Source organism: Doryrhamphus excisus, linkage group LG12, assembly GCF_037039965.1.
Source record: "Doryrhamphus excisus strain RoL-2023G ecotype Guam linkage group LG12, RoL_Dexc_Guam_v1.1, whole genome shotgun sequence".
Lineage (NCBI taxonomy): Eukaryota > Metazoa > Chordata > Actinopteri > Syngnathiformes > Syngnathidae > Doryrhamphus > Doryrhamphus excisus.
In genome coordinates this window covers 4,718,530-4,742,459 of record NC_136368.1, presented here as the reverse complement: position 1 = coordinate 4,742,459, position 23,930 = coordinate 4,718,530, and the positions used below count along the sequence as shown (strand labels likewise).

The 23,930-nt window shown below is 39.6% G+C and overlaps 2 protein-coding genes across 3 annotated transcripts in view; one reads left to right on the top strand and one right to left on the bottom strand.

The window, feature by feature from the left end:
* Positions 1–15,140, bottom strand: part of LOC131135488 (E3 ubiquitin-protein ligase SH3RF3-like) — a 96,811-nt gene extending 81,671 nt beyond the window's left edge. Inside the window, exon 1 of the mRNA XM_058081440.2 lies at positions 14,450–15,140. Within this exon, the coding sequence (XP_057937423.2) occupies positions 14,450–14,854 (405 nt within the window). The 5' untranslated portion in view covers positions 14,855–15,140. The remainder of the gene's footprint in view (positions 1–14,449) is intronic.
* An 8,170-nt stretch (positions 15,141–23,310) lies between these two features.
* edar (ectodysplasin A receptor) overlaps positions 23,311–23,930 on the top strand; it is a 29,259-nt gene continuing 28,639 nt past the window's right edge. For both annotated transcript variants that reach the window (XM_058082973.2, XM_058082972.2), the window contains exon 1: positions 23,311–23,513. The gene's annotated coding sequence lies outside the window, so the exon portion shown is untranslated. The remainder of the gene's footprint in view (positions 23,514–23,930) is intronic.

Here is a 23,930-nt window from a genome sequence, read left to right as displayed (position 1 = left end):
ACATAAAGTGGCCCTTGAATCCTTTAATTTTGCAGTACATATATGGCCCTATAGCACCACCTGCTATAGGGAGAGGTATTTTATTTCTTCAGGTAATTAATAAGGGACAATGGCTATTACAGCCAAGGCCACTAAGAAAAAAGTCACAATAGCATTTCAGTTACATTTATGGGCCATACAACATTAAACCCGCATTAAAGTTAATAAGTTATGCTTAAGATAAGCATTGACGTCGTTTGCAGTTTCTAGCAAAAAAGACTGATTTGGGACTTTGGACATAATGAGAGGTTTTCCAATGCAATACGGAGCCAGTGCCAGATCAACGGCTTGATGACCTGCGGTGCTTTAATGGAGCTGGCAGGACTTGGTAGAGGAAGCCCGAGATGAGTTGGGACCCTGGCCAGCTGTCTGAGGACCCATGAAGGGAATGAGTAGTGAGCTGAGTAGCAAAACGACCGTAACCATTTGCTCCAAGTCGCTCTCAGAAGGCCCAAGCATCACTCGAGACACAAAGATGGGGGTGATGAGGGGAGAAGGCAAAGAAAGGCGAAATGACACATGACAGTGATGAGCGGTGGCGGCGAAGGACCCTTTAGTATTCAGATGACACTCCTTTTAAGTTTGAGGACTGTCAACACTGATGTGTGTTGCACATGTAGAATATCAACCCTGGCAGTGCAATCCAAGGTTATCGGTTTGGAAACTTTTGATTGTTTTGTAATATAGTTTGCATGGTTTCTCCCGTGTACCCAAGTGCATCGTTCTTTGTTTAACAATTCTGTATTCTGGCATGTTAGCCTTTGTGGTAAAGTGACATTTATGTAAATTCATCATTTCATTAATCGCAAACCAGTCAAAATGTCATTTCACGGACATTTCTTATCATGCATCATTTCAGTGGTGACACACTCACGTACGCTTATTGCATTGCAGGCAAAATATCCGAGGGTTCAGTATCTTTTGCTATGTTACGTCCCAAACGGTGTCTAGGGTAAGACAGGATGAACAAAAGTGGAGGAGATAAAAATAATGAGCTGATAGGTCAAGGGAAAATGAAGTATTTAATTCTAGGAATAACAAAAAATCCCCACAAAAACTGTGGAAAAGAAAACACAGACACACCCACTCAGGGACGTAACACCCTCAGATACATTGACATAGTCAAGGGAGGACTGAGGATGGAACCGGCAACCTTCGGGTTGGGAAGGAGATGTTTAAAGAATACCGTCTCAACTCCGTTTTTGAACTCACTGGGGATGATGGAAGGTTTAACCAAAATTTTACAAAAGTAGTATCAAATCTTTGCTCTTTTTTTCCCTGTTTTGATGTTTTTTTTTCAGAATTTTCCAACCATTTTAACTTCTACAAAATTTCCTTCTTGTAATTATGACTTTTTCCCTTTAATATTTTGACTTTATTTCCATAAAATTCCAGCAGTTTTTCTGAATTTCTGCTGTTTTTTTCAAGCTATTTTAACTTTCTTATGGTAATTCTGACTTTATTCCCATAAAATTTTGACTATATTCTCATAAAATTACAGCTGTTTTTTTTTACATTTCTGTTGTTGCTGTATTTTATTTTCAAACAATTTAATTTTTTTCCTTGTGAATCTCCTTATGATATTATTTATATAATATTTTGACTTTACTTTGGTAACGTGCCAACATTTTTAAAAAATTAAAACAAAATTTAAAAAATTATCAAATTTATTTATTCAAAAATAAAATCTAAATTATTTCTTTCTTCAATATGTCAACTGTATGCTACTAAAATTATGTTACTTTTCTCATAACATTTTCTCATAAAATTACAACCTTTTTTCTCATAATATTTTGACTTTATTATTGTAAAATTACTACTTTTCTATTTGTTAGCATGTAGGCCACACAGTCCAGAGCTCGGGAGGATTCTCCGCTTGGGCGTCTCTGTGTGGAGTTTGCATGTTCTCCCCGTTTTGTTTTCTCCGGCTTCCTCCCACATTCCAAAAACATGCTAGGTTAATTGGCGACTCCAAATTGTCCATAGGTATGAATGTGAGTGTGAATGGTTGTTTGTCTATTTATGCCCTGTGATTGGCTGGCTAGAGCTCAACTGAGATTTACAATAACAGCAACACTAACATCTCTCTCTGCAACACACACACACACACACACTTTGTATAACATGTGAGTCACACAGGACAAAAGACAAAGCCACACACACACAGCCCTCACCAACAGAACTACCCTTCTTCTGTACTTCTGTACAAACACTGCATAAATTAAAAAGAAAATCCAAGAAAATGGTGGAGTTTTCTACCCTATCGGTTGTCTGACATGATGTCATTTTGGACATGTCTCGTTATTACCAATGTTATGCTCTCATTTCCCAGAAGGCCTGCTGATGCACTATGGTGCCCTCGTCTACAACATCATCCACGGAGCTGGGCACAATATGAAATGTCATTTAAAATATGTCATTTGCATATTTCTTCATGTTTATTTCAAGCTTCTAATTTCCTGTAATTAAAATATCATCTGCAGTAGAACTGTAATATTTCAACTTTAAGCTTCTAAAATATTTTTTATCTCTCCTTTACGGCTATAAATTGGTTGCAGACTCGACCACAATAAGTTAATTTCCACAAAGTAGGATTCAATATTAATAAATGGAATATTTTCCATTTATACATTTTTTAAACATTATTAGAGCCTTGTAGACATGGATATCACCCCACTAGTCACTTTTACATTCCTATTATTCTTTGTTTACATCACATTACACAAGCAAAAGGGACATAACAAACAGTTGTTGCTGGCATAGCAAATTAATTAAGTTAGCCTCTGCAATTTATTTATAAACTTGAGAGTGTTTAGAATAAGTAAGTAGTAAGTACAAATGGAATGGGGAATAAGAAGTTAAAAATTACCACTTCCACACAGAATGAGAGGACAAGCCGTTTTTCAATTTCATCTTTTCACAAACACAAACCTCATGATCTGATACGTAAAACACATTCATTCATTCATTTTCTACCGCTTTTCCTCACGAGGGTCGCGGGGGGTGCTGGAGCCTATCCCAGCTGTCTTCGGACGTGAGGCGGGGTACACCCTGGACTGGTCGCCAGCTAATCACTTTGGAGTCGCCAATTGACCTAGCATGTTTTTGGAATGTGGGAGGAAACCGGAGTACCCGGTGAAAACCAACGCATGCACGGGGAGAACATGCAAACTCCACACAGAGATAGCCGAGGGTGGAATTGAACCATTGTCTCCTAGCTGTGAGGTCTGCGCACTAACCACTAGACCAACGTAAAACACAAGAAAACAAAATTCTAACTACATTTATAGGCCAGGAAAGTAGAAAAATCTGAATAGTTCCCTTTTAAACTGACTTTAATCTAATATTTCAACTTAATGCTCATAAAATTGCTGTCTTTTTTATATTTTTTGCTGTTGTTTTCTTGTTAATCTATATTTGTGGAGTATCCAGAGAAGAATATCCCTACTCATTACTCAATTATTCAAAACAAGCTTCAGATTAATCAACTAAGAAAAGACCCTTTAGCTGATATTACATATTACATCAGGGGTCTCAAACACGCAGCCCGCGGGCCAAATGTGGCCCGCAGGACACGAGTTTGAAGCCCCCGCCTTGATATGAAAGTTTAATGTTAGTGCGGCCCGCACAAGTTTGATATGGATGCTGTATGGTATCATGTACCCAGAAAAAATTATTACGTTTGATTAATGTTCATGTTAAAGGTTAAATAACTGTTAATAGTTATCCTCCCTATCCGTGTGGAAGTGGTACGTTTTTAGGAAATAACTTGAAGGCTACCGTTTAGGTCGCTAGCTCTCTAGTTTGCGAGTTAGCATGTGTCTCAAGACCCTGCAGTTGCGCAATATGTTGTAAATAAAAAGAGTATAAATGTGACTATAGTCGTGTTTTGTCATGTCTACAGGGCTCTAATAATGCTTTGTTCATTTTAATCTGAAAAAAATAATTTGTCTACCCACCAACTATATGTGGTTTCTTAAGTTTTTATTATTTGCCGTTTTATTATTATTATTATATTTATTTATTTATTACTGATTGATTGATTTTCTTTATTCTTGATTTGTTTATTTATTTTTCATCTTATTTTGTGTAGAAAAAATAAACAGTAAGATATTTGAGAACAGTGGAATGTTTTATCAGAGCTTTTCTTGTAGAAAATTGGAACCAAAGCGAAGTTTTTTAAATTTTTTTTGTTTTTAATAAATGCGTTTTTTGTTTTTTTTTTGTAAAACCTGATGCGGCCCAGTCTCAGACCCCAGACCCGAGCTCCAGTGGGCCCCCAAGTAAATTGAGTTTGAGACCCCTGTATTACGTCATTAAACGTGTGGCGCAACAAAAGGAAAACCTACAGTATTTGCAAAAGATCCAAAAGATGGGATGTAAATTTGAGGGCCAGACTGATCTGGGTATGTTGCCATGACAACCAGTCTTTCATAATACCTCTTCTGTCTGTGCTTCTGAAAGTAAGGCTTAATACCAGGAATAAACAAATACAAGTCTACGTACTTACCATCATTACGAGTTTAAATAATAAAAGTGGCTAATTTCACTCCTTTTTTTACATCATCCCTCCCAAAATCTAACATGATTCACTCACATTCTTTGCATAGATCCGTGTTGAATATCTTTTTTTTTTTTTTTTTCAAACAACCACAAACCACAAACATATGGCTGGCCCTATTTAAATACTCAGTAAGCACTGACACATACATGTGACACACACACACACACGGGGCCAGCCGTGGATGTTTGGGCTCAGACGTCAGAGGGGAAAGCTGATCGCAAGCTGTACTCCATGCACGGACACTGTAGTGTCCTGAAATAACCTGCCATGTTCTTAAGTCGTTCAATTGTGTTTGAGCACAAAAAAAGCAGCCAGGCTGCAGCCTGAAAGTGAACTACGTGATGTATTGTTCCCATTGAAGCCTTTTTACCCACTACAACGTGTATGTAGTGATTGTTATATAAAGTCCGAAGAGCCGTAGTACAAGTGGAGCTCTATCGACTCGTTTTTAGAGAGCAACTTGTGGATTGTAAAGAAAGAAGAATTTAAGGGAGGACAAAACAAACTGAACAACCACAGAAAGTTCAATTGGTCCCACACGCAAAACCGGGGAGGGGGTAAAAGAGAAAAAGGGTGATTTCGCAAAGACCAAAAACACATTGCTGGTGACAGATTGAATTGGAGAGCCGTGAGAGTGAACAGCAGGTCGATGAAGAGAGAGACCTGTATTCACTGCCATGTATCCCAATGTGTGTCTGTGTGTGTGTGTGTGTGTGTGTGCACTTCTTTCTTCTCATTTCTTCACTACACTTGCCAAGTTTCTGTTTCCTGTCCTGATCTAAAAAAAAAAATGTGGTGGGTGCATTTCAACATCTCCCCATTAGAGAGAAAGATGAGTAGGACGTTCTGGAAGGAACTGCAACGTATAAACACATAGAACAACAACGCACCTGCGCAGACAAACGTGCGCCACAGCCTTAAAATTGCCCCCCCCCCTCCCTCCTCCCGAGAGGACCGCTCCATTTTTGTTGCAGCACGTCATCAGTGGAACTCATCCATCAGTACGACACGCGCGCAGATGACATTGCAATATCTTGAGCAAACATGAATACAACGATAACCATCTGCAGCCATAAGCTACGAGTCCCAAACCGGAAGTCACATCACAAATGTTGGCATAAATAAGTGCTTCTCAAATACTGCCGATGAAGGGGGGGCTTTCAGTATCAGTGTCATCGTGCGCAATTGCGTTTACAGTCAGCGTCACTGCATCACCGTTTTCAATGAAGCATTTCAAAGCATTAAAATGTTTAAATGAACTAAAATGCAAATATAAGGCATTCAAGAGACATATGCAAAACATTGATGAGATGTAGTATTCTACACTGGTCACTAGGTGTCAGTAATGTTCAGTGGGACACACAAGCACCAGAAGAATATAATATAAAAACTGGCGACTGCTGTTTAATGTTCATGTTAAAGGTTAAATAACTGTTAATAGTTATCCTCCATATCCGTGTGGAAGTGGTAAGTTTTGGGCTATTTAAGTTTAAAGGAAATAACTTGAAGGCTACCGTTTAGGTCGCTAGCTCTCTAGTTTGCGAGTTAGCATGTGTCTCAAGACCCTGCAGTTGCGCAATATGTTGTAAATAAAAAGAGTATAAATGTGACTATAGTCGTGTTTTGTCATGTCTACAAGGCTCTAATAATGCTTTGTTCATTTTAATCTGAAAAAAATAATTTGTCTACCCACCAACTATATGTGGTTTCTTAAGTTTTTATTATTTGCCGTTTTATTATTATTATTATATTTATTTATTTATTACTGATTGATTTTCTTTGTTCTTGATTTGTTTATTTATTTTTCATCTCATTTTGTGAAGAAAACAGCTGAATGTTTTATCAGAGCTTTTCATGTAGAAAATTGGAACCAAAGCAAAGTTTTTTTAATTTTTTTGTTTTTAATAAATGCGTTTTTTTTTGTTTGTTTTTTTAAAACCTGATGCGACCCAGTCTCACCCAGAGCCGAGCTCCAGTGGCCCCCAAGTTTGAGACCCCTGGTCTAGAGGGCTCTAATAATGTTTAAAAAAAACTTGGCTTTAAATACTACAACTACAAAAATATTCAATTTCTAAATAAGGAATCCTACTTTGCGGAAATTCACTGATCACAGTTATGTGTGGAACCAATTCACTTGTGTGTAAACGAGGGCTGACGGACCAATATCTCACTACGCTGACGAACACATGCGTTATAATACGCAACCAAGTTTGCCTGTTTGGGCTTGTGATGAATTGATTTCATTGCAAAAATCTATTTCACTCATGTTTTATTTTAATTTTATTATTTTAATGCTTTGTACCAGGCATGTTAACTGTACACTCTTTGGTAGCCGACTGTGTCAAGTGCCACCAGTGAAATGCGGGGGCCTGACCGGTGGGCGCTGACATCTCACCCTCATCTCCATAACAACAGTGGCAGCACCAGCGAGGGGGGGCTGACCTTTAACCTAACATCTATGTGTATATATGTGTGAACTTGTTTGACTGGAGGGGGGAGGAGATGATGAGATTCCACCCGTACACCCGTGGGAATCACAGTCAAGCTTGTTTAGACTTTAGCAAAACAAACACACAAACTAGCCTTCATCCATTACCTGCCTTTGCTGTATGTGAATATGGACAGGAAGTGGATGGGGGGGGGCAAGGATAGAGACAGATCGGAGATGACACTAACTTCAAGACGATGTCCATCGGTAAAAATTGAAGTGTATTATGGAGAGAAAGTTCACACTGGGGACAATGAGTGGGTGGGATTCCAAGGGGAGGTTCTGTCATATTGCTTTTGATGACAATGTTATTATAATAACAGTACTTTTGTATTTGTGTAGTGCCTCTGGAAAAGAACGTTTCGGTACTGCATTGTTTGTCATTCACACATCTACAACAGGGGTTTTGTGTACTTCATTCCAAACCCATTTTAATCCGCTTGACGTTGTATATTTTTTTTCTTCCCCATTGTGAAGACGTTACAATTACCGCTTCTGCTAAAATGTCGACATTAAGCCAAACCAAATTGGTCTAAGCTCAACTAAAAGCGAGGTAAACCAAAGTAAAACATGCACGCATTGTTGTCGACATCAGGGGTGTTTAAAGTGCAGCCTGGGGGCCATTGTGGCCCGTGGCTGCCTTTTTATTGGCTTGCACCACATTCTCAAAATATACTTATATTTTGTACTTATATTTATATATATATAAAAAAAACAGTAAAAATAGAAACATCTGTAGTAATTTGACAGGAATAAATTCTAAATATTCAAAGAAAAGGTTGCAATCTAACAAGAGTCACAATCATCTAACAAACACATAATATGACCAAAAATAATGGCATTTTCTTGAAATATTTACAAATACTACAACTACAAAAATATAATCCAAATACAAATAATACAAAAAATTTACAAGAAGAGATTTTAATTAGTTGGGAAAAAAACAGCAAAAAATTTTACGAGATTAAAGTGAAAATATTAACCGAAAAAAGACCTATTCTAGGAAAAATGGTTGCAATTTTATGGTAAATGGTCTTTCACTTCTATAGCGCTTTTTCACCTCCACGGCAATCAAAGCACTTTGACACTGTTAGCACTTTTATCCACTGATGATGCAGCATCAGGAGCAACTGGGGGTTCGGTATCTTGCACAAGGATACTTGGACAACCACTCAAACAACCACTTGAGCCAGGCCGCAATAAACCTAAAATATTATGAGGGAAAATAATGACATTTTGTAGCATAGAGTTGAAATATTCAAGAAAATATGTCATTAAAAAAACTAAATTAAGTTTAATTTTTTTTATAAATTAGGTTGGGGCAAAATTGTAATATTTTGGGAATAAGGTGGAATGGAATGGCCTTTATTATCATTATACAACAAGATTGGAGAGCTTCTCCTTTCAGTGCAGTAGTCAAGTTAAAAAAAGTATACAAAAAGCAAAGTAAAAAAAAGACAATTTAACGAGATATATAACAAGATATCTAAAATGTACACATAATATTGCACAGGAGCAGATTATGTATTACAGACATATTGCACATATATTAATTTTAGTGCAATGATAAATGGGTCTTAGTGCAAATAATGACTGGTGAGTAAAGTCACATATGAGTGTATTGTATTGGGTTGTTAAATAAATAAATATGTTTGAGGTAGTAACAGAGGCAGTGATGGAAATATTAAAAGAAGGTCATATTAAAAGAAGAAAATGTATGAAAATATTTTGAAAAAAAATGGGGAAGGGCGAAAACTGAAACTTTTTCACCTATGTGAGGAGGAGATGCGGTATTTTGTTGAAAAAGATATAATTTTTTTATCATATATCAAAATTGGCCCTTGCATGCTTATATTTGTCCATATGTGGCCCATATGTGGCCTGAACGACATTGTCCTACTTTAAGATGTAGGTCAGAAAAAGGTGACTTTTTGTGAGAAAATGGTGAGGGACGTGTTTTTTATGACTCCTTAAGGGGGGGAGCTTCGACTTTAAGGTTAAAGGCTTTGTCAGCACAAAGCCCAATGCTTCATAGGCTCATTATTAGGACTGATAACAGGCTATTTCCTTTTGGTGAAGCCTCAAACTAATCCTTAGACACGCTGACCTACACATACATGTGGGAATGAAAGGGCAAAGTCACGTCTACCTCTGGAGATAATAGCAGGTACTTTTCATTACCATGGTAATCTCTGACGTCACCAAAGCATCCCCCAGGTAAATACAGGTCATTACAGCGCATAGCTTTGATGGCAATGTAAACAGCCTATTTGTATTAACTTCACACAGGTCTCAGCATTGGTGGGAAAATGACTCCTTGGCCCAAAGTACAAATTTGACTTATTTAAGAAGAGCCAAAACCAGCGCTTTATAGAGCGTTACAGGACCACAAACCAAAGGGAAGTGTGTGGTCAGTTCCCAGTCAGGAATTTTCCTCCCAATGTCAACACGTGAGTCCATATTATGTATTATTATGTCTACTATATTGGGTATTAGGAGTGTAAATGTGATTATAGGGGTGTTATTTCATGACTAGAGGTCTCTAATAATGTTTTATTCATTTATTCATTCATTTTCTATTCATGTACCCAGAAAAAATTATTACGTTTGATTAATGTTCATGTTAAAGGTTAAATAACTGTTAATAGTTATCCTCCCTGTCCGTGTGGAAGTGGTACGTTTTTGGCGATTTAAGTTTAAAGGAAATAACTTGAAGGCTACCGTTTAGGTCGCTAGCTCTCTAGTTTGCGAGTTAGCATGTGTCTCAAGACCCTGCAGTTGCGCAATATGTTGTAAATAATAAGAGTATAAATGTGACTATAGTCGTGTTTTGTCATGTCTTCAGGGCTCTAATAATGCTTTGTTCATTTTAATCTGAAAAAAATAATTTGTCTACCCACCAACTATATTTTTATTATTATTATTATATTTATTTATTACTGATTGATTGATTTTCTTTATTCTTGATTTGTTTATTTATTTTTCATCTTATTTTGTGTAGAAAAATAAAAATTAAGATATTTGAGAACAGTGGAATGTTTTATCAGAGCTTTTCTTGTAGAAAATCGGAACCAAAGCGCTGAAAAAGTTTGTATATTTTTCTGTTTTTAATAAATGTGTTTGGTTTTTTTTGGAAAACCTGATGCGGCCCAGCCTTACCCAGACCCTAGCTCCAGTGGCCCCAAGGTAAACTGAGTTTGAGACCCCTGGTTTAGAGTGTGATACTTCTGTGATGAGACTCATTACCCCCAAATCCGGTGGTTTTCAGCTACGGGTTAGGAGTGACATCTTGCCCTGGGTGGAGTAGTTCAAGTTTCTGGAACTTATTCACGAGTACGGGAAGGCTGGACAATGAGATCCACAGGGAATCGCCGCAGTTTCTGCAGCAATGCGGTGGCTGTGAGTTTCGCAGCTGGCCTGGGGACACGTCAGTGTCCCCCTCGGGTGGAACTGGAAGACATAAGTCTGGGCTTCCCTACTGAGACTGCCACCCATGTGTACCCGGATCTGGATAAGCCGAAGAAAGCATCCTTGCTGATGTAGTTTTGTAAAGATTTTCTATGGTTTGACTTGCAGCCAAAAAAGTCAGTTTATTTCTTCTTCTTAAAATGTATCAGGTACAGCAAAGCCCTTCCTTTCTGCAGCGTACTGCAATGTTTCAAGTATGCGGAGGAATCATCAATCTTGACAAAGTCTTATTGGTCAAAGCCCAAACAGCATGAAAAACGCTGGTCTTGCTGCTGCCTCAGCGCTTCTGCCTCGTCTTCTAGTTCCGTAGCAACATTTTATTCAGTCTTCACCACTTGAACTTGTGTTCTGGTTTGACCCGTTTGACACCCTGCAGAACTGTGTGCGCGAGTGTCATGTCAAATTTTAGTCGCTTTGCAAGACCCTGTGTGCACGAGGGACGTGAGCGCCAGCCCCGTACCCCACTGTTGGGGGAGATTAATTCTCACTTTCATCACAGAGCATTGCTCTCGGGGGAGCCTGGAGGAGACGTGGGCAAAGTGGCTGCAGGGGATTGCGGAGTGTGTGTGTGTGCTTGAGTTTGTGTGTGTGTGGGTTTGTTCAGTGGCATTAAAGGCTACAAACACACAGATGAGTGGTCTCTCAGTGGGACCCTAAAACAAACACAGCCTGGTCACAGCAACTCTGTGCGATGGTGTTTAAGCCATCCTGTGCGAATGGAAACTCATTTTGTGTGTTCAATAAAGACTGAGGTTGCGTCTTCCGCCATAACTGGACGCATATCGTTCCCACACGCGGAGGCAACTCACCTGTCCCGCAGGTTAGGAATATTGAGCGAACGGAAATGGAGTGTTAAGTGCGAGGGGAAATGTCACTGAAGGTTTGAATTGCAGTTCAACACCGTGAACAAATGACTGCTCACTGCAAACGCACTTCATCACTCTGACTCACTCCACTGCATCAATCAATGGCCTGCTTGCCAGATAAGGGTTGTTGTAAGGAGTCCGTGTGCACGTGGGGCAGGGTGGGGGTTGCTTTATTATGCTAATTATTCATAGCATCCTGTTTCCTTGGACGCTTTCTTGGGAATAAGTGTAAACGTCGACAGCAAACATGGACTTACAGTGTGTGGATAAGGTATTGAAACATAACTCTTTATGCATCCATCCATTTTCTACCGTACGCTGGAGCCTATCCCAGGTGACTTTGGGCGAGAGGCGAGGTACACCCCGGGTTGCCAGTCAAACGCAGGGCTGGCAACGTTACCTACGGACAATTTGGAGTCACTATTCATTCATTTTCTACAGCTTTTCCTCACGAGGGTCGCGGGGGGTGCTGGAGCCTATCCCAGCTGTCTTTGGACGAGAGGCAGGGTACACCCCGGTTGCCAGCCAAACGCAGGGCTGGCAACGTTACCAACGGACAATTTGGAGTCACCGACTAACCTAACATGCAAACCGCACACAAAGATGCCCAAGCGGAGAATCGAACCCAGGTCTTCCCAATCTCCTGACTGTGTGGACCGTGCGGCCCATAACTCTTTATCCATCTACAAATAATCCACCAATCAGGTTAGCCTACGTCACTCCAGCCCCACTTATGAGTCCACTTTTGTCAGGACTTTTTGGTTCTGTGTCCCAGTGTAATGTGTGTGGAAAAAACTTGAGAACCCTGACCTGAACCCTATCAAACCCCTTACCTCTAAGATCTATGTTCTTCTGCATAACAAAGACATCTTGTAGAAATGATTCCAAGACTGGAATATAGGTGGTCCTCAGGTTACGAAGTCCTATTCCTAAACTGCTGTGATGAATGTCGGACCGTATACCTAAGTTTACCCAAGTATACCTAAGTTTGACCTAAACTAGCAACATTTACATCTTAAAAACAGAAGTACTATGTGGCTTAGTTATTACTGTCACTTTCATAGGATCAAATCCTTTAATATGCTGAAGATACCGTGGCAACCTGGCAGCTATTCATTCATTCATTCATTTTCTACCGCTTTTTCCTCACGAGGGTCGCAGGGGGTGCTGGAGCCTACCCCAGCTGTCTTTGGGCGAGAGGCGGTATACACCCTGGACTGGTGGCCAGCCAATCACAGGGCACATATAGACAAACAACCATTCACACTCACATTCATACCTATGGACAATTTGGAGTGGCCAATTAACCTAGCATGTTTTTTTTTCCTGGCAGCTATGTGTAGTGTTAAAGATTTGTGTGATTTCCAACGGTCTGTGAATGTGACATGAGTTCTGATTGTGTGTGTGGTCCTGTGAAGCTGAATTTTCTGACATGTTTTGCCGTGCTTTCGATTCAAAGAAGCCCGTTTTTGTTTTTCCACTCAAGAGATTCTTGACCGACAACCTCTTTTTCACCTTGAAAGGTGCAATGATTAATTTATTATCACATAAATCAACAACTATTTTGATATACGCATCATCGGTTTGTGTTGATTTCTGCCTCTTTTCCAATACATTAAAGACCAAACCCATTACTGCTTGTATTTGTAACATGTTGATATGATCCGTCTAGGGTCGAACCGATTAATTGACACAACAAGCTTGAGATTAATTGACTAAAAAAATTATCTTACAAGGTCACAATATTCCCATATGATCAGTATCCTTAATGAAAGTGGGAAACGACACTATTGTTTCTTCCTTTTTCGCTTCCTGTACGTGCAAAAGAAAGGTGTCCCAACACTTTTGTCCATATGCAACTCCTGCCGGTTCTTTTATTGTCATCAACTTCGATTCCATTTAACTGGTAACTTACAAAATGATGCCTGACGTGCAGAAGATTAGCATTATTGCCTCTCTTTAGGGAGAAATGAAGACAAACAATACTGAGTGTTTTCTACATCTTATCTTCAGTTGAGGCACACAAGAAGTTTGAAGTTAAGACCGACTAAGGGCCACAAATATTTATTGAGCTTATTAGAAGCCAACGTCCGGGAGCGTTTATGAACTTCAGCTTGGAAAAAAGATGCGTTCATAAGCATGTGTTGGAAATTAAACTCTGACAGCAAACATCTGCGGGGACCGCTAAAGACGTTAAACGGCCATCGGGAGACTTCAACCTTGGCGTACATAGCTCAAAACAAGACAGTGATTTTCTACTCTCCCGTGTTCCGTCTGGATTCATGTGGAAACGGAAGAACGGCAGTGACCGTTGATTTAATATTGACTTTACGACGCAGCATTCAAAAGCTTGAGACGCCTGGAACGCAGTCAAACACCTGCTTGTATATGACAAACCGCATCCGACAAAACATAAACAAAGCATTTTGTGTATTAAAACACCATTGCAATTCCTTGGATGCACATTATGCTGCAAAACAATCCCTTGGATGCACCACAGACACAAACGCCGTCTCGTCGTCATCCAAAACTGTGCCTTTAAACGACTATAACAACATTTATCACAAACAGATTGATGCTCAAAGTCCATCTTTGCCACATTTTGAGTCCCATAAGCTCCAGCGCCACAACAAAACAGTTCATAGACAACATACATTAGTGAGTAGATGAGTCATCTGCAGTGATGAGCGGTACACATCCTCCAGGCTGTGTTCTATACGGTGCTGCATGGATCTTGTTACCAGGTAAGTTTCTCATGCATCATTACACAATCTGTGATGCACTTCTAGAAAAGGCAACTGCATATTCTCAAGGCAGACATATTCTGTATTTAAACTATTGAAAATAATTAATTGTTCCATGTGTTCAAAGACCTATATGTCCAAAATGTTTCACTGCAGCAGCAGCACTGTTGACATACCAGAACAAAAAGTATCAAGGAAGTGTGTCTGGAGGGGGCAAAAAAGGAGATAATTGGAAAAGTGCAAACGTTTAAAAGTGTTTTTGGTAAAAGTGCAAACCTACCTTTACTGGAGAGCTCCGTGTAGCGACGGGCAGCTCTCTGATGGCGCTGCCCGCAGGAGGCGCAGATATCCCGGCTGCACACCCCTGCAGCGAGCCCCCGGCTAAGGTCTGCCTGCTGCCCGCTCCGATGCTCCCTCGCTGAGGCCGCTGCTTGATACCGTCCAGCAGGCGAACTAGTAGGATGTTCGCCGGTAGGTCGTCCACACCGCAGTCCACCAGGATGCGACACTCGGGGCAACGCAGCTCGTTCCGGGAGCTGACGATGTTCTCCAGGCAGCGGCGGCAGAAGGTGTGCTGACACGGCAGCACCTTGGCCGTAGTGTCCAGGCGCTCCAGGCACACCGAGCACTCCAAGAGATCCAGCAACGACGAAGACTCGTCCATGTCGGCGGAGAGGGTGATCATTTGGGCTTCAGGCTCCGTGGAGACGCCGCGGCGGCTGGTTCTCGTGGCGGAGAAATGGACCGCAGAACATTCTGGTAAGAGAGACGACGCGGAGCAGTGGAGGGACGCCCCACGCGCGTCGTCTTGCACTTTCCTCTCCCGGGTCGTCTCCACCGTGTCTCCCTCTCCGTGTGTCTGTCCCTCCCGTGTGCTGGCAAGCAAGCGTGTCTCTCCCACGGCTGTGCTGGAAGCGCTGAGGTCACGCTCTCATCATCATCATCACCACCATCATCATCATCACGCTTGTTACAATTGTGGCGCGTGCGCATAGCTGCATTTGATAAAGAAGCTGGGAGACAAGACAGCTTGTCAATCATCTGCTTATCGTCACATGTGAAATAACGTCACAAAAAGAACATGGAGGTTTCAAAGTGTGAGGTGGGGGGGGGGGGGGGGTAGAAGACTTCAGGGGAGGTGCTGCAGCTTGAGAAAAATAAAGAAAAAGTTCGTTTTCAAACAACAGGGTGGCCTAATATTGGCGTGCCAACATGCAAACTAGTCATAATCGTAATGGTACATTAACAAAAACTTTACATAATTGTGTTTATAATTGTTTATATTGCTTTTTGAAATACATTCTTGTATTGTACTCGTAAGGAAAACTATCCTCATTGGAAACAGCTGAAGTGGAATAATTGGCTTTTTCTGCCCCCTTGTGTTGAAAAGTCGCTACTGCAGCCTAAAGGTTCTTGACTAAAGTTGCAATGACTGGTATTCCAGATGGGAAACAATGCTTAAAAATTAATTCTACAGCCATAATGAATTGATAAGTATACAGCATTAGAGTGTAATCAATAATACATACAATATGACCTTTACATAACTGTTACATGTAGTAACACAGATGACCTGGAACCAATGTGCTCCAAGAAGATAAACAGGGGCAATTATTCCATTGACAAAAAAAAACAGGGCAAGTTAATGCATATACGTTTGTGTGCAGAGTATGTGTCGCCTCTCAGCTGTGACGGCGCCTGCTTTGCCTGTCCACCTGTTCAGACCTGCAACCGCTCTCGAACTCAGCGCCTGAGGGATTAGGACTAGCGCATGTGCTCGTCCCCGGTGTGTCAGAATGTGACTGAAGCCATACTTTGCCGGGTGAGGGGCAGGGGGGCTAATTGCCACCCACGATGAAAAGCTCAGGGGTGGAGAAGGAGTGTGTGTACATGGGCGAGAAATGAGAGCAAACCCTATAGGTATGTATGTATTTTTTGCAAAAAAGAGACCTCCGCCAAGGCCGGACAATCCTTGTGCTTTTTTCCTGGCAGCACCATCTGCTGGATCTGTCATGTAATGCAATCGGTTACGTCGTGTTTAGGTATGGCTGATAAAAAATAACTTATATTTAAATAACTTATATTTTTAAATGCCCCATTTTCTGTATGCTTTGGTTGAATTTTTTTTCCCAAATATTCCGTTATTATGCAATATTGTGCACATAATGCATAGCATAACGCTGTAGCTGGTGAGAGTGCCCGAGAGGGAAAAAGGTCCAATCCAAGGTTAAGTTCACATATTCAAGCTAAAATGAAATTCTGATTGAACTGCAACAAGACTGTCTGGCACTCAAATGAAGGTCAAGCGCAAGCAATGGAGGTCCCCGCTGCATGACATCCGCCGGGACCTGCCATTTCTTGAAGCTTTCGCTTGTCGCCCCCGTAGCGCCACTGTGGAATATTGCCATGCTACAGCCATTCACCCCGCGCTGAATGCGAGTCTGAGGTTGCCAAGCCCTGATTTTAAATACTTTCCTCAAGTGCTGGCAACACGCCTGAATCCATCATCTCTGTCACTCTCTTTATCACCGCCAGCCAGGTCTTACGCTCAATGTGCTTCATCATGCTTTATGTACGTAATTGTCCACAGATGATAATTCAGCATTAAAGGAACTAGAGCAAGAAGTGCTCAAAACTGATTATTGGATGAAAAAAAGCCCTCAATCCATTTAAGAAGAAGCACCTCCAGAACTCTCTCTTCAATTGCCATTGTTCACTTGTAACAAAGTCCACATTTTATTTCTAAATATGCCTCACATACATATTAGACACATTTTAAGTATAAAATGTATAGCTAGTCACCATTAATGAATGATAATGTAAGATGGAATGGGAGCCACGGTGTAGCCTTTAGCCTGGTGGTCAAGCTAACGCTGGTAGGCTGGAGAAGGCGTTAGTCCGCATCGCCATAATCCACCCTGCTCGTTCACCTCGCTGCAAGTTTTAAGGTCACATTGGTTGTCAAACATAGCTAAACTCATTGTGCCTCTCACAGAACCCAGCTATGGTGTGTTCAAGAACCACTGAACAATGTGCAAAATGTCAGCTTTCGGTTTTAATAAAAAAAATTCACTTTGCATCTCGGAAAAACTATGGTGCTTTTAAGCACAGACAAAAAAAGTGTGAAATCTCAAAGGGGATCATTTTTTGATCCTTTGTATTGAGTTGTGGTCTCCCATAAAGCAGCTACACACAGAAAACTTTTCAGATCTTCCAGAATCTGCACCTATTCCAGCTGTATTTCCTTTGATATGTGCTTCCTGCCAAAACCACGATCTACCTCCGGGCATCCACACTCTCCTGTGATTGGTCACATGCCCAAAGTGCTTCCTAACTATAAACCATATAAGGAAGTCTGACTCTCTGTGACATCACAAAGTAATGGTTTTACCACGCCTTCTGAAACCAAGCATTTTGAGCCATCCCAAACTTCTTTCAGGGCTCACTTCCAAATGTGCATATTTCATTATCTGAAACTTTGGCATTGTTTAACACGAGAATACAACATTTTAACTACATTTATAGGTCAGAAAAGTGGAATAAGGTCCCCTTGAATGCCTGACTAATTGAATCAGTTTTCATAAGATTTAGAACAAATTAATGACAAAAACGGAGTTACCACTGTATACGTTTTACTTTTGAGTCACTTTTGCAACTGGTGCATTCAAAAACCGCAAATCAGAGTGCAAAATTTGTGTAAATTTGTGTAAATTTCAGATTTTATCAGGCATTTTGCAACAAATTAATAATGAAAACCAAGTTACCGCTGTATAAGTTTCACTTTTGCACCTTGTAGCAAATGTGGTGCATTTCAGGACCGCTGAAAAAAGCATTATCAGTGAAGCATAAAGACATTCATTCATTCATTCATTCATTCATTCATTCATTTTCTACCGCTTATCCTCACGAGGGTCACGGGGGTGCTGGAGCCTATCCCAGCTGTCTCTTAGTGCGAGAGGTGGGGTACACCCTGGACTGATGGCAGGCCAATCACATGGCACATATAGACAAACAACCATTCACACTCACATTCATACCTATGGACAATTTGGAGTCGCCAATTAACCTAGCATGTTTTTGGAATAATTTTTTATTTTTTATTTTTTATTTTTTATTTTTTATTTTTTATTTTTTATTTTTTATTTTTTATTTTTTATTTTTTATTTTTATTTTAAAAAATTGCAAATGTGCGAGTGTCCTCATTAAGGAGGCTAGAATTAAGTAAAATAAATGTAGAATTTAGAATTTTGGTGGGGTGGGGGCTCTTTCCCTCCCCCCTACAGTATTACCTATGTCTTTTCTTAATTGTGGCCATATGTAAGGACCATTTTGAAGGCTCCATGCATGCAACATTTATTTTTATCGTGGCCGTAAACAGTCTTAATGGCTAACAGTCCACTGCAACACACAAACTGCACTCACCTGCTTGATTTGCAACACAGATAACGAGCAACATTTTATTTGATTTTATTCTCAATCGACATATTTAGTTGACGTGGCTACTCAGGTGTGTTGTTGTCGTGCCTGTATCTCAACCATACATCCCTGCCATCAACCAATGGCCTTGGCTCATGCAAAAGTAGGTTAGCTGACGCGGCAGTTACCATGGAAACGTCTCTTTCTTCCTGGTTAAGGAGTAGTTAGTGCATGTGTGAGCATGTGGGAGGCTAACAGGGGTGCTAGAAAGTCAAAGAAATTGTCACTGGGGTGGATTAAAGTCCGCCCTGCTTGAGCAACATGGTACGCTGCTTTTGATTGGCTGTAGCTAATAGATGAACAGATGGAGCGAGAGAGAGAGAGAGAGAGAGACTGTCCATAAATAAAGCATTTGCAGAACACATACTTTTGGATTCATTCAATTTCTAACAATTATTATTCTCCTATAAGTTGGAGCTTATCGAGGCGGGGAGTTTTTGTGCACCCCAGTTTTTGTATTTTGTGCAAAAATGTTGCATCACTCTCAGTTTTTGAACAATATTGCACATAACAAACTATAGTCCATTTGCTCTGTGCTGTATCGTTCCGCAAAATTGAGTATCAAAACAAAGACTTCTTCTTCTTAATTTAAGAAGAAGAAGAAAAAGTTAGTTTTACTTTTTGTGGTGCTAATGGGATGTTAGACTCACTGTTTGTGCAGCAGTACAGCTGCTAAATAACCCACCATGGGGCCAAAAATTAGATAAAGAAGGTGAGAAAGACTATAGAGGTCCATCTCATTAGGATGTATGGGAAGCCTGAATCAACAAGTTTAATCCTTGTTAATGACAATAATTTCTATGTACGATAAAATATGTTTCATAATAAGTGTCTGGAAGGGATTAACTAGATTTATGTTATTTTTATGTTATACATGTACACCTTTATGACAAAACATAACATGTTTTTGGACCGTGAGAGGAAAGCACAATATAAAGAATAAACCTCTTCCTGCACAGTGTTGCTTTGTTTTGATGGTACACCCATTAATCATCCATGGTTTTATGCCAATGTTTCTCCCCATTATTTTCTCAGACAAAAAGAACACGAGAGAACCAAAAGCACAAAGCAACTTTGTTTTTTGATGATTTCATTAACGTAGCCTAACGGCATTATACCAAGCGGTAAATGAGGTCTGCTGTTAGACCCACTTTGATGTGTGACAGTGAAATTCAGGAACAAAGTAGACGGTCCATTACAGATGCGATGCATGAGCATGCTGGCTGCCTTCAACTGAGCTTTGTTCTTTAACAAAACAAAGGTGGACAAGAAAGTAAAGTGCACAAATGTTTTATGCGCCAGAACATTTTTTTTAAGTAGGCTGGCATGCGTAGAAGAAGGGAAAAAAAACAAACATTTGGTGCAAACCCGGAAGAAATGACATTATTTCTTCTCTTTCTACAACACAATGCCAACTAGGCTTGACACGGCTCTTGTTGGTATTGGTCCATTTCCATTGGCAAGCCATTTCCATTAAAAGCCTCTAGACATGAAATAGCACCCCTATAGTCACCTTTACAATGCCAACTAGGCTTGACAAGGCTCTTGTTGGTACGGGTCCATTTCCATTGGCAATCCATTTCCATTTAAAGCCTCTAGACATGAAATAGCACCCCTATAGTCACTTTTACACTCCTATTACCCAATACAGTAGACATAATGAGACAAATACAGGAGTGTTGCTGTAAATGTGATCCTGATGCGGACAGGAAGTGAGTTTTAGCACGGCTGCAACAGTAGTAACTGTGTTAGGGATTATTGTGCCTGTTATGAGATCATCCAAACCTGCAATAAAATCCTGTTGTCCTAACCCGGAGTCTGGTGCTTGTGTGTCTCAGCCAGCATTACAGTAACATTACTGAGATATGCATAATTTTTGGACTAATAATAGGCCGTATTAAATTTTTGGTCGCAAAACGGAGGGCTCTACTGGACATAATGTCAGCTCAGTAGCGGTTAAAGACCTCCATCAACGTGGAAACAGGAGTTCAGAACTTTTTTTAAAAAAGTACATTTTCCCCATAACCGCCTGTTGTGAGACCATCCAAACCTGCAATAAAAGCCTGTTGTCCGAACCCGGAGTCTGGTGCTTGTGTGTCTCAGCCAGCATTACAGTAACATTACTGACACCTAGTGACCAGTGTAGAGTACTACATATCTTCTGAATGCCTTATATTTGTATTTTAGTAACTTTAGATATTTTTATGATAGAAAATGCTTAATTTAGGCAAAAAATACATACAATTTGCTGAGATAGGCATTATTTTTGGACTAATAATAAGCCATATTTAATTTTTGGTCGCAAAACGGAGGGCTCTACTGGACATAATGTCAGCTCAGTCGCGGTTAAAGACCTCCACCCACATGGAAACAGGAGTTCAGAACATTTTTTTTAAAGTAAATTTTCCCCATAACCGCCTGTTGTGAGACCATCCAAACCTGCAATAAAAGCCTGTTGTCCGAACCCGAAGTCTGGTGCTTGTGTGTCTCAGCCAGCATTACAGTAACATTACTGACACCTAGTGACCAGTGTAGAGTACTACATATCTTCTGAATGCCTTATATTTGTATTTTAGTAACTTTAGATATTTTTATGATAGAAAATGCTTAATTTAGGCAAAAATACATACATTTTTTCTGAGATATGCATTATTTTTGGACTAATAATAGGCCGTATTCATTTTTTGGTCGCAAAACGGAGGGCTCTACTGGACATAATGTCAGCTCAGTTCCAACAACATGGAAACAGGAGTTCAGAACATTTGAAAAAAAGTTTTTTAATAAACCAATAAATAAACCAATTTCCATCCGAATGACTATGTTATGTTTCCTATGAACAGTCGCTTATCTTATCATATTTAATCTTGTTTCGCAGCTCATTTATCTCGGCTTAACACCTTATTCCAGATGACTTTCTGTGCTTGTTTTTGTTCCACCGCCACCGTATCCATTCCAGATATTCGTCCGTGTTTGTTTGTAGCTGCCATTGCATCAGCAGAGCCGGTCAGTCTTTCTTCTTTTCCACATCCTTTCTTTATCCTCTCATCTCATTGAAGCTCTTCCCCGCTCCTCCAGTCAGGAAGCCCCTGGCTCAACATAAAAGACAACGCGAAAGAGGCAAACGAGAAGGAAGAAAAAGTGAAAAGCTAATAGGCCGCAAGTGGGAGGGATGCAGACTGAGAGAGTAAAGAAGCGGTGGAAGAAAAAACGAGCAAATGACCACCAGAGAGGAAGAATAAGAAAAAAATGAGGAGTCGGAAACAGTGGGAGAGAAAGCCAAGGAGGACAGGTAATACGTAATTACAGGACACCCCCTGTTTTCAAAGCCCCTCTTTATCTCATCCTTCCTGTGGTGGAGAAAAGGAGAAGAAGCGGAAAGGGAAAAGAGATGAAGACCAAGTCCAACGTCGACATATCATTTCTATATTCTAAAGGAAGGCATCAAACTGTCCAGCTTGGAACATGTTGTTGTTTATCTACGACTCTATTTTACATGGAGTCTCATTTTTTTAAGTTAATAATCATTTTAATCATATTAATGCTATTAGAAAAGCCCCCTTTAAGCTTAACCAATCATTGTTTGTAACTAGTTGTAACTCGTCAGGTAGTATATATATATATATATATATATATACATATATATATATATATATATCTTTCCATAGTAGGAAAGATATTAATTAATGAAATAAAAAAATAATTAATTCATTAAATTTATTTATACATAAATTCCACTTAATTAAAAGCAAAATTACATTCAAAATGTAATATTTTATTGAAATAAAAATATAATTAAATTAGGTAATAAAGGTAATAACTGGTCAGGAAGGAAAGATAAAATTTATTAATTAAATATATAATTTATTAATTAATTTATTAATTATTTATAAATAAATTCCACTTCATTAAAAGCAAAATAAAATTTAAAATTGTATATTTTAATGAAATAAATTATAATTAAATTATGTAATAAAGGTAATAACTGGTCATATTTTTGTCTATATATATATATATATATGTATGTATATATATATATATAAAGGAAAAGATATGATTTATTAAATTAAATACATAATTTATTAATTGATTAAATTTATCTATAAATAAATTCCACTTTATTAACAGCAAAATCAAATTTTATATTTTATATTTTAATGAAATTAATTATAATTCAATTAGGTAATAAAACAAAATAAATAAATGTAAATACAAAATGGTACCAGGAGGGACATGATAAATGCATGCACAAAATAACTAAGAAATAATAATCTATATACTGTAATACATATATCAAGAAATACATATAATTAACAACTGGCACAAGATAGTGTGAGGAAATGTACATTAGAAGTAACCCTGTTAGTATTTACATCATTATTCACTTGCTATTCAGTTTCAATCCACTTTTGGGTTAAAAAGGGTTAACATTTTTCCCAGATGTGTAAAAATATATTCTTTTTAGCTTCTAAAAACACCAAACACAAATCTACTGCTGTTTAATAATAAAGTCCTCCTATTCATGGGCTGCCATTTATTAAGTGAACAACAGAGGGCGCAGTCGAGTCATGACCCGCAGCCCTGCCCCCTTGTCAGCACTTCACCTGATCACATCTGTCTCAGGGCGGAGAAACTTTCTCACTTTCCCTCATTATTAAGGAGGAGCCTTTTAGTGGCGCTGGAAAAAGTGGAAGCGGAGACAGAAGTTCAGCTATTTTGAAGCGAGACTTACATGCAGGCAAAGGAAGCCCCATCCCGTGGATGCTGATCACAGGTTGATCCTCCAGGTTGAGGACGGACATCTGACCTTACCAGTGCGACATCCTCAGAGGCCGCAGACCAGTGTGACCCCGGACTTTCTCCTCCTGCAGGTAAGACGTCTGGAATGTCGGGACAGATTTCTGCAAGACTTGGGGGAAATTCCAAAGCTTTTTTTTTTGAACTTCCAAGTATGTATTTTGCATTGTTTGCTGGAGGGAAAGTTGTTTTGATTGGTGGAAGAGCCAATAAGTCAATAAGTTGTGTTGGTAATACAGATGCAAACCGCATAACATTACAAAAACTTTATTGACATGTTTGAATGCTGCATGTTGCTACAAAGCTTCCAACGCAAGGTTACAGTAATTTGGATTGTTTCATCACTAGCTTCTTATTCTGTCACGCTTTGAAACTTAATGCTACAGTGACTAGCTCATCTTATTTCAATGGCGCCTAATTAGTAACGCCATCCCATGGGACAGCGCTCCTGTGTGTGAGGGTTTTGGGGTGTTTTTTTTGGGGTGGTTGTG